The sequence below is a fragment of the Zonotrichia leucophrys genome, chromosome 3 (assembly GCF_028769735.1).
Source record: "Zonotrichia leucophrys gambelii isolate GWCS_2022_RI chromosome 3, RI_Zleu_2.0, whole genome shotgun sequence".
In the NCBI taxonomy this organism is placed as follows: Eukaryota; Metazoa; Chordata; class Aves; order Passeriformes; family Passerellidae; genus Zonotrichia; species Zonotrichia leucophrys.
This window is the reverse complement of record NC_088172.1, coordinates 83,880,834-83,891,368: the sequence shown is the minus strand read 5'-3', so window position 1 is coordinate 83,891,368 and position 10,535 is coordinate 83,880,834. Positions and strand designations below refer to the sequence as shown.

Here is a 10,535-nt window from a genome sequence, read left to right as displayed (position 1 = left end):
GTTTTGTCTCCAGATATTTTTGAGTCACTCTGTTGATTCCATACCTGATCCTGTGTACTGGAACACTTCAATATCAGCAGATGGCCCCAGATGGCTCAGAGCTCCCTGTGCTAAGCAATGTATATACAAAGCATGCGTTTTTAACAAAAGGGAACCATGTTTTCCCCACATGAGGTATTACTGAAGCATGAATTGCATTGGTTAGCACACTCTGCACATCAGTCAGATGAGTGGTTTCAAAAGGGGACAGGGGGTTAGTAAACCACAGTGCCCTAGACACAGCCCATAGCACACAGTTACTCCTTGCCAGAAGCTGTGGACAAGCAAATCTGTGTTGTTGCTTACACCACTTCCCCCAGACAATGCTATAGGCCTCTCCCAGAAGGAAAACTACAGTTTGACTGAATGGCTCTGATATTGAGCCATTTGACTCTGATATTCCTGTGTCCTGCTGCACCTCCCTGCTAAAGGATATGGCACTGGAGGGAGTTTTGCCCAAAAAGCATTCTTACAAGAGCTGGACTGCCTCAGTCACAGCCCTGCGATAGAGGAAGGGCTATCAGGCCTCCCTCAGTGCCACCCACCTATGCCAGGCAGAGACATCATAATTTCAGTGCCTGCCTTTCCCTGGTACTGCTGTCTGTGTGAGGGCTGCTGGCACAAGGGACCTCTTGTTCCCTCTGCATGGTCAGACAAGCCATGTCTCAGGCTGCCTTACATCAGAGAGATGCTCTGCTGGCCCTGAGTGCTGGGTCTTGGGCCCAGGTCTCCCCATGACTACCAGGTATTTTCTGTGCATTTCCTGCACAAAGATATTCTCAGACAAAGGGAAAAATCCTTACAGATGAGATCTTAAAAAACACAACAGAAAGGTGAGAAAGAGACCTGCAAGGACACACTGTATACACTGTCACTGGACACTTCATAATATTATAAATTTTTAGGGTCCTGGCTAGGATTATCCCATATAGCATCTTACCTCTATATTTTAGCCACAGACAGCTGTTGCTTTTACCAAGTAAATGTAATGTAACCCAGGAGCAGAGACACCAAAGTGAGGAAAAGAGCTTCTGTGTTTTTGACATCAGAGTACCTGCTCTCAGAATGTAATTACTATTACATCTGGTTAGTGTTCACAATGCTGTGTCCTCAGAGCCCTCTATCAGGTCACAGTCCATCTGCAGTACTTTTCCAACCTGATTCTTTCCAGTGTCAAGTGACTTAAAGCAACAGATTGCACTTTATTTGGCCTGAAGACTATTTAAATAACCAGATGTGTAAATCAGCAGTGACACTGAAATATTTCTTATGTTGGAGAGTTTTCTTTCTGTATTCTGGCACTGGTATTTAGGAGCTGGAGAAGAGCAGAGTGCAGTTTCTGGAGAACTCAGCAGCCCCAGGTAGGGTGATGCACATTCCAGGTCCCTGCTGGCTCTCAGCAACCTGCTCCTGTTGAATTCAGCTACTGAGAAGTTAAAGGATTCCTTCTGCCTTTGGCACACAGGCACCAGGAGAAGAGACTATTGTCTGTCCTCAGCACAGCCAAGGGCAAGAAAGGAACAAAGACTGCATTAAATTCATAGGACAGCAGTAACACATGTTCCCCATAAACAACCATAATTAGGAATTTGCGAGCTAATTATAGGGTTTCAGAATAAGAAAGTGCAAAGCCAACGTCCAAAGGTAAAAAAAAAAAGGTTTCTGTGACATTCCAGCTGGCCAGCATTGCCACCTACCGGCAGATATTCCAGCACCGACCAACCTGGGAACAGGCAGCAGCTCGGGACAAATTCCTCACTCCCACACCACTGTTCTGTCACCCCAGAGCAGCTGACGAGTGGGGAGCAAGGTGAACACAAGAGATGTTGGCCCTGGTGCTCAGTGCCCGAGAGGAAGGTGGCAGCAGCTGCCACCATGGACACGGTGCCTCTCAGGCTGGGTGGGGATGATGCTCCTCAGGCTGCCCCAAAGGGCTCTCAGGGGCTTCCTCAGACCCCTCAGCACCGTGTCCTGCTGTCCGTCACACAACACTACATCACTCATACTCCTGAAGCACAATTTAACACTGAAGTTGAACAGGCAAGGAGAAAAAAATACCTGTTGCCAACAGGCAAATAAATATCAATTTCTGCACTGGGCAGTAATTTTGATGATTAATTTTGTCCAGAGATGGAACTAGGTAGATGGGTGCTTGCCAATAATTTTAAGAAACAGGTCCTCAAAAACTCATCCTACAGCTTGAAATAAAACCAAGTGCAAACTGGTTAGAGTTGAGTTTCTCAAGTGTGCCCAGGACCTCATTCCTTCAGAAAAACCCACTGACATAAAATCCAGCCATTCCACAGAGTCCTCAAATGACAGTGGAGGTGCCAGCCTTGAGTGTTGAACCAGAACTTTGGAAACCTGTTTCTAAATACACACAGCAAAGCCCATGAGGAGGGTGTTGAACACATGAAAGGACATCAGAGCTCCACCAGCCACCAAGGCCCTTGCCCACACCAGGAAAGGCTCAGCAGGTGACCCCAGGGCCAGTCACTTGAGCCTCCCTGACCCCTGCTCTTCCCAGCATGTAGAGCTCACTCCGTTTTTCCTGCTGCAGAGGATGACTGGGAATGATAATTCCTGCAGCATGAAACCCCAAGTACATCCGAACAGCACAACCTGCCCAAGTTTAACCTTACTGAGCTGTTACCAAAATGGCAGGCCCTGCTCAGCTCTGCAGGATGAGACACTTTAGCTCCATGGAGCCAGGCACTTCCAAGTCAAAGTGGCATTTATCAATATTGCCTCAGCTTTTCATCTCTGCTACGTTTTTGTGTGGGCGAAAGAGTGAAGTTCAAGCCAACTCTAGAGGAAATGAGTAACAAAGGATTGCACTGCCCACATGAACTGGTTGGGACAGAACAAACAGTGCCAAGGAAGATGGGCATGGCAGCAGCAGCTCAGAGAATGTATCCTTGATCTCTTCCCCTGACAGTGATTTCTGCTTCTGAAAATTCTGCTGCTAAAAAAATTCAGTTGAGTTTTGCACAATCCTCAGAATGGAAAATGGCGCAGAACACAGAAGGTGAGTGTGACAGGGAAGACTACCACACACACACACACACACACACACACTCACACCAAAGGCAGGTTTCACATCTAAAAGATTTCTATTATTCAGCATTTTAGGAAGAACCTCAGCTTGCCCAGCCAGGTACGCTTCTGCAGCCCCTGCCTCATCACCTGACCTCTGCCCACTCCACAACTTCTGACAGCAGCCATCTCCCTCCAGCCCTGCTCACCTTTTCCACTGCTCTCTGTTCCAGCTTCACCCTTGCCCACAACATGCACTTCTTGGTAGACCTGGCAGCAAGTCAGCCGTGTGTGTTACCAGGTTAACATCCCACAGTAAACTGCCTCACATTTCCCTCATGCAAATTTCTCAACTTGATTTTCAGCACATTCTTGCTGTTGTAAGCTTCTCACCTGGTGGTGCACCTGCCACAACAGGGATTGCAGCAGTATTAAGAAGCCAAGCTCTAGTGAAAGGGTCAGTGAAATGAACTTTTTCCCCAAGGGTGCAAGGCATGGAAAATTATTCTGGCTGTGCCCACTAGGGAGGACTGGAATCTGTTGGCCTTTTCCCAACAGCAGATACTCAGTGCCACAAAGATGCACAGGGTCTCACTGCTTGTGAAGAAAGATGGAGAAGGGAAGGATGCAACACAACTCAAGCCTCTTTAGAAATCTACATGGAGATGGATAGAACAGAAAAGGAGGCTTACAAAAGCAGCAACTGCTGCAAGTTTCAGAGAGCACTTGTAACTGAATGGGCAGGATAAAATAAAGCAGAATCACTGACACAGCGTTTAAGCAGCTTGGCTTTGTAGAAGAAATGATAGCTTAGAAGTAAATGCTGGCACAGAAATATTTTAAAGCATCACCAAAGCATACCCAGCATGTCAAGAAAAAGAAACAGAAGTTTTCTCTGTCCTGAACACACCACAAAAAGGTTTTGTAAGAAGAAATATTTTGACTCATTTTTGTACCATGAGAGACAACTACCAAAACCCAAAAGGAAGAAGAGTCCACATCATATTACTAAAGGCCCTTTGCATTTTCCCTACTAATGCAACAGGCAAGGAGTTTTTATGATCTTGACCAAGGCAACAAAAAGCAAATTATTTAAATTATGTATGAACATTCCAACCAATGCAGTTCTTTACAACTGTGATCTCTGGGTTTCCCATTGCTATTTTCTTTCCATTTTCCAAATTTCTACTCCCTACTCCGCACCAAGTTTTCCAAAATTACACTGTCTTTACATAAAATATAACCTAGGGAATGGGAAGGATGCTGTCTTCTAAGAGTGTGTTTGGGATTAACCTTGTTATGCAAAGTCCACAGACAAAAGCTGCTTATCTGGGCAAGATGCTTTGACATCACTAGCTAGAAAATACCAAAGTAGCACAAATCAAAGCATAATCCTCATGATAAATAAAAGGGGTTTTTTTGTTTGGTTGGTTTTCCCCCCCAGTGACATTTCAGAACAGTGCTTTCAAAAAAACCCTTTTGATTGTTGGATTAAAAGTCAAGGAAACTCCATTTCTGACCTATGTTTTTGCAAGCTTTATGCTCATAAGGATGTATGAAGTTTCTCTGCTGGATCAGGGCTTTAGTTTCTAAAGAGTTACATCTCTGCAACAACTACAAAATGCTTCACAACAAAAGAAAAGTAGGGAAAGGAGAGGATTCTAGCATCTTCAGATGGTTTCATACATCTAAACAGTTATAAAACTATCCCTTGAGCAATGGTACAAATCTTCAGGTTCACTTGAAAACACCGTAGCAGACACAGACACAGTTTTCCATTTGCTCTTTAATGATCTCCCCCCTCTGACTGCTGTACACTTAATGTTTTTGTCAGCCAACTCCCCTTGAGTCCTTCCTTCAGGCATTGCCAAACCACAGCTCCTGAGGAGCACCTGCTTCCAGTGATTCCAGTGAACTCCCACGGCAGGGCCATGAACAGAGGGGCCTGCTGGGTAACCAAGACTCAAGGTGTGGAAGGAAGAGGGCAGGCACTGAGCTAATTAGCACAGCTGGCACACCCACGAGCTGTGCTGGGCTCCTGCTGCCTGTGCAGACCTGTCTCATGTCCCAGTGGGCTGCCAGCAGGCCTGTGGAGTCACTGCCACTGCCTGCCTCAACACCCTGCCACGGCTCCTTCTCCATCAGACTGAGGCATGCCTGTGGCACGCGCCTCGCTGCGCTGCAGAGAGAGCAGGATTCACACAGGATCACAGCTGCAGGCCACAACTCCAGAGCTTTCAGCCTAGCAACTGCAACTCCAGATTTGGGAGTTGATTATGAACTGATCGACTGATTCAGATAAACAAACAAAAGCAGAGACCTTTCCTGCTTCTACTTTAGGATAAAAATAATTTGCTACCATTATTGCTCTAGAGTATTTTGCTGTTACCCTTTCTAATGAGAGAGCAATAAACTGTCCATAGAAATACCACATCTCAAATTCTGAAAGAAAATAACATATTAGTGAATGAACTTCAAAAAAAAATCATTTATGTAAAAGGATGTTCTATTTACAAAGGTCAGTTTGCTCTTTATGATATGCATAACCACTACCAGAAAAAAATATACATGAAAGAAACACCTCATCTTTCAAATACACATTTACAAATACTCTGCTTAAGCTACTAGAAAAATTAAGACATTTGAAATTAAGAGTGCATTCTGCATGCAGTTAAGATAGAAATTACATTGCTGGACTTCTGTGTGTCACTTCTTTTCATTGTGAACAACACACACTTGGGCTCTTCTAAAACACCACAGCCTGGCTATTACCTTATATCTCAAAAGGAGGACATGGATCTCCATGAACAAGTGACCAGCTACTCTGTGTTTTGCCATTAAGAAAGGACATCCCAATTTTCTTCCCAGTAGGAGGGCCTGGTCTTGTCCAACTTGGTGTCCTTTTCCCTGAGTTTCTCTTTAGTGTCCTGCTAGGATGATGGCTGGCTGGGCACACCTGCCAGTCCTTGGTGAGGGCTCCTCCTGTTACAAGGCAGAGTTCAGGAACTCCAGGAGCTGGGCACGGTTCCGGTCTCTCTGTCGAGCAGACAAGCAGAGGCACTGGTTGAACAGAGCTGTACTCAGGAGCAAGGCCACAGATCCCTGTTTTCTGGGGGTTTCCACATCCCAAAGCAAGTGCCATCGACACAGCTGGGTCCAACCAGCTACCAGTGGGTGCCCAGGGGAAGTGCCAGGCAATGGGACACAAGCTGTCACTATTCCATGAGACACTTCCTAAGGAGTCTCCACTGGGCTGTCATGGTGCAGCTCCCAGCCTGCCCAGGAGGAACTCCCAAGCACAACAGAGGCTCCTCTCTGGTGGCTAAAACAACTTGCACTATACTCCCAGCAAGTCCTCAGCTTTGGTAAGTATCCTTTTATCCCCGTGCATAAACAGCAGCTTATGCAGCATAACAGAACCCTGAATTTGGGTTCTCTCTTCCCAAAAAGAAATGGCCCAACCAGTCAATTCCAGAGCTTTTTATAAAAAAATATTGAATCTTTAAATATTGTAAAGAATGGATGTTGTTCAATTCAGCAAGACCACAGGCCCAAATCAAAAAAAGGATCAACATCAAATATTTGACATTGAATACTGTAACCAGCAGACTTCTGGAACAAAACTAGCAAATATTCAGCATAATTTAACACACCCTTTGGTGTCACAGAGGAAGATAACGTGTTTTCAGTCCAGTTTAACTCAGAATGCTCAGGACTGCTTTGGTAGCTGTAGAATGAACTACTAGGGCTTGAACCTGAATCTGCCAAGCTGGATACCTCGAGGAAGTAACACTTCCTGACCAGCACCAGAGCCCTCTGCAGGTCACCCTGAGGTGATGAAGAGTGAAGGTATTTAAGGGCTGAGTCAAAACATCCACAGCAACAGCACACAACACAACCCATGGTTATTTATTTCCCTAGGTATCTCAGTAAAAACATTTGACTGCTCTAAGAAAATGCAGGAGGATGTGCAGTAGTACAACTGGGATTTTAAAAATTCCTCTCTAAATAAAGGCTACTCTTGCATGTGTTAGAAAAACACAGTGAAGTAGCAATTACCACAACTGATCACAAGAGACTGAAAGAAGATGAGTACAATTAGCACCAGTGTAAGAGAAAGCTACAAATTGCCTAATGATTAGAGGCTGAAATTCTAAGAACCTGCACAAGCATCCTTGGGTTTATCTGCTCATGACTGAGTATTCCAAGCCCCTTCATAACATAAAACCTGCCAAAAGAGTGAATTCAAATTTCTCAGAGGGCATCACAGCCACATTAAAAGCTCCCTCACTTTAGAACTCTTAACTGCAAGGCCCACTCTTCTACAAAAACTACTACTAGAAAACATATTAAAAGATACAGCATTTTTTCTTAGAGACATTTAGACTAATTCTTACCTCTATATCTTCCTTAGTCTTCTTTATTTTCATCTTAATTTTCTTTCCAGTTATCATGCTGTAGTTTTCATTCTTCTTTTTGTTTTTGAAGAACTGAAGTGAGATCACATGTTAAAAAGACATAAGCTTTGTTCTGTACAAATCTTATGTAAAATTGCAGACAATAATCTTTTACACTTCCTTACTGTCCACAACAACAGAGAGAGGTTTCTACTGGTGGATGACCAAGCTGGTGATCCTATAAACATTTTTATGACAGGATGGATTAATTATGTAGGTGAGAAATAAAACAGGGCTTCACACTCGGACCAGCATACCTTGGAAAGCTGGACAGGGCCTGTTTTCTCTTTCCTTTTCTTCTTTTCTTTCTTTTTCTTCATTTTGTTCTCCTTTTTCCTTTTCTACAAGAAGACATACACTCTTATGCTTACAGACTAACAAGGGCAAAACCCCCCAAACCCACCAGGATCTCCCAAGGCCACCCAAGTCAAGACAGACACTGCTGCTTGCCCTTACCACTGCTGGACAAGCAGTAGAAAGTAATGCACCAGAGCTAGCAACACTTGGGACTCTGAGCAAGAGTCACAAAAGGTCTGATTCCCTGTTCTCTCTCTTTTAAAGTAACCCCAATATATAAAATCACTGAAAATTGAATAGAAAAATTACATCAGCAAGAATTTACCACGCACCGACTATAAATAATTTCTTCTGGCAAATTCTATAAAGTTATCAAGATTCCCCGCTTCTCTTTTTTTTCAGAGACTACTCTAAACTCCAGCTGGACCAGCAATGATTGGCAATAGTAACTTTTAAATTATTTCTCTTTTTGTCTAAAGTCAAGTGCCCATTTTTCAGTTCAGCTACCACAACCCTAAAAGCATGATTTAGATTTATACAGCCACAGACAAAAGCCTTGTCTTACATGACATTTAAGGTTATTGAAATATAAAGAACTGTTTTGTTTGTTAACTCCTTATTTCTCTTTGTAAACTTTTACCTTTTTGTTGTGTTTTTCTTTTTTCTTCTTCTTTGACTTAGACTTAGGAGAATCTAAAATTAAAGGAAAATTTAAAATTAAAAATTAAAAATATTAAAGGAAAAATTAATAACAAAATCAAACACTCAGTTTAGCATACTTAAAAGGCATTTGTTTTTTATCTTATTTTGATAAGACAGAGAAATGTGAGACATATGAAGAAAGTGCTTTAGTTCAGATATGTGTATCGACACAGGTTGAACTAACCCTGAGAAAGAGAACACATTAAGTTACTGCCACTTACTGGACTAACATGGAAGCTGAAAATACCTGATTTACTGATTCTGCAGATGTGTCAGCTTCACCTGAGTCCTCAAAGTTAAATGCTTGAAATGTTAAGACCAAAGGAGGACTAAAGTCAAACCCACAACTCTGGTCTAGATAGACTGGGGAAGTAAAAAAAGATCTGTGTTTTGAAAATGCAGCAAACTGAGGGGCTTAAATATATGTAGCATATTTTTACCAAGTAACATTTATTTGAAAGGCAGTTTGTCTTTAGAAGGAATTCAAATTAACATAAGAACATGGCAAACTGTGTGTGAAGCGGCACCTTTACATACAATAGGAAAGGGTTATGAGAGAAACACCCTGAACAAGCAGCATTGGTATTCTGCACTATCACTTTGTGGCGGTCTCACCACTTCTAAAACAAGCTTTAAATGCTCTCAGGAGTGCTATCAGAACTGGAAAACACCATGTGCATGAGGAGGTAGCTTACCTCTACTACTGCTGGAAGAAGATGACCTTGATGAAGAGCGTGATGAGGAGGAAGAAGTGGATGTACTGCTAGAAGACGATGTGGATGACACAGATGAGGATCTGCTTCTGCTGCGCTTTCGTTTCCTTTTTTCTTTTCCTTAGGGCAACACAAGGCAACAGTGACAAGCCTGCTAATGACTGTGGCCTACAGAAATGACTCTCAGTAGAATTTAAACACAATAAATCCCTGTTTTGACAGGTTGGTTGTGTTTTTCCCTGCTCTTCCAGTGTGCCATGGTCTACGGGCATCACCAAGCAAGCAAACCCAGTAATGACACAGAGGGTGATACACAAACCAACACCAGAGAACAGCAACAGATCACAGCACCTACCTCGGGCCTTCAGCCCTTCTTCTGAGGTTGCACACAGCGTCCTGCTTTTCTCATCCTTCCTGTCATCCATATCTAGTCAGAAGCAAAAGGACATTCAATCATATAATTTCCAAAAGACTTTGGCGGTGGGGGGGAAATTCAGAAACCGAGGAATCGAGCCAGCACGCCTGATGGCAGCGCCATGGAAGCACAGGGCGGGACAGCTTGGAAGGGACCACGGTCGGTCCCTGGTCCCACCTCCCCGCTCCAGCAGGGCCATGCCAGGGCACACGGCACAGGGCCACATCCCCCTCCATGACACCGCACGCCACTGCGGGGGAAAGCACGTTCACGCCCTTGCACCAGGAACCGGAGGCCAGACCCGGCTCGGGTGCCGCTGCCGCAGACGCCAGGGGGGTTTTACCCACTCCTACGTGTGGGGCTGTCGCTGGATCACGGATCCCGCCCACGGCCCTCGGCGGCCGCACCCCGGCCCGGCCCACCCTTCCCCGGCCGCCCCGGGGCCCCGACCCACCCGCGCTGCGGCCTCCGCCGCCCGGGCTCCGCCGCCCCTGGGCCGGCACCGCCCGCGCCCCGGAAGGACTGGGGCTGCCCGCCGCCGCTTCCTGCCCGCCCTCCCTCCCTCACGGCAGCCGCGGGCACAGGGACCGAACACGGCCCCGCTCCGCCGCTTCCTGCCCGCCCTCCCTCACAGGGACCGAACACGGCCCCGCTCCGCCGCTTTCTGCCCGCCCTCCCTCACGGGGCCTGATCGCGTTCCCGCTCCGCCTGCCTGGGCTCTGCCCTGCCCAGCGTCCCCTTCCCGCTGCACAGCACCGCGTTCCCAAGCACGCCGCAGTCGTGGGATTCTGGAACAGTTCCTGTTCCTGCTCTGAACCGAAACAAATCCAAGCCCTGCTGAGCCCAAAGCCGGCCCAAGCAGAAATTGTCATCGCA

General features: G+C 45.5%; 1 protein-coding gene across 1 annotated transcript; it reads right to left on the bottom strand.

Annotated features, from left to right (window-relative positions):
• Window positions 1-4,843: 4,843 nt before the first annotated feature.
• On the bottom strand, window positions 4,844-10,203 carry LOC135445896 (corepressor interacting with RBPJ 1-like). The gene is made up of 7 exons (XM_064709068.1): window positions 10,114-10,203; window positions 9,600-9,671; window positions 9,227-9,364; window positions 8,470-8,522; window positions 7,790-7,873; window positions 7,473-7,565; window positions 4,844-6,111 (listed from the first exon to the last, which is right to left on the bottom strand). Exons 2-7 carry the CDS (start codon window positions 9,667-9,669, stop codon window positions 6,061-6,063), a joined length of 489 nt encoding a protein of 162 aa, XP_064565138.1. The 5' UTR covers window positions 9,670-9,671; window positions 10,114-10,203; the 3' UTR covers window positions 4,844-6,060.
• Between the last annotated feature and the right edge of the window lie 332 nt (window positions 10,204-10,535).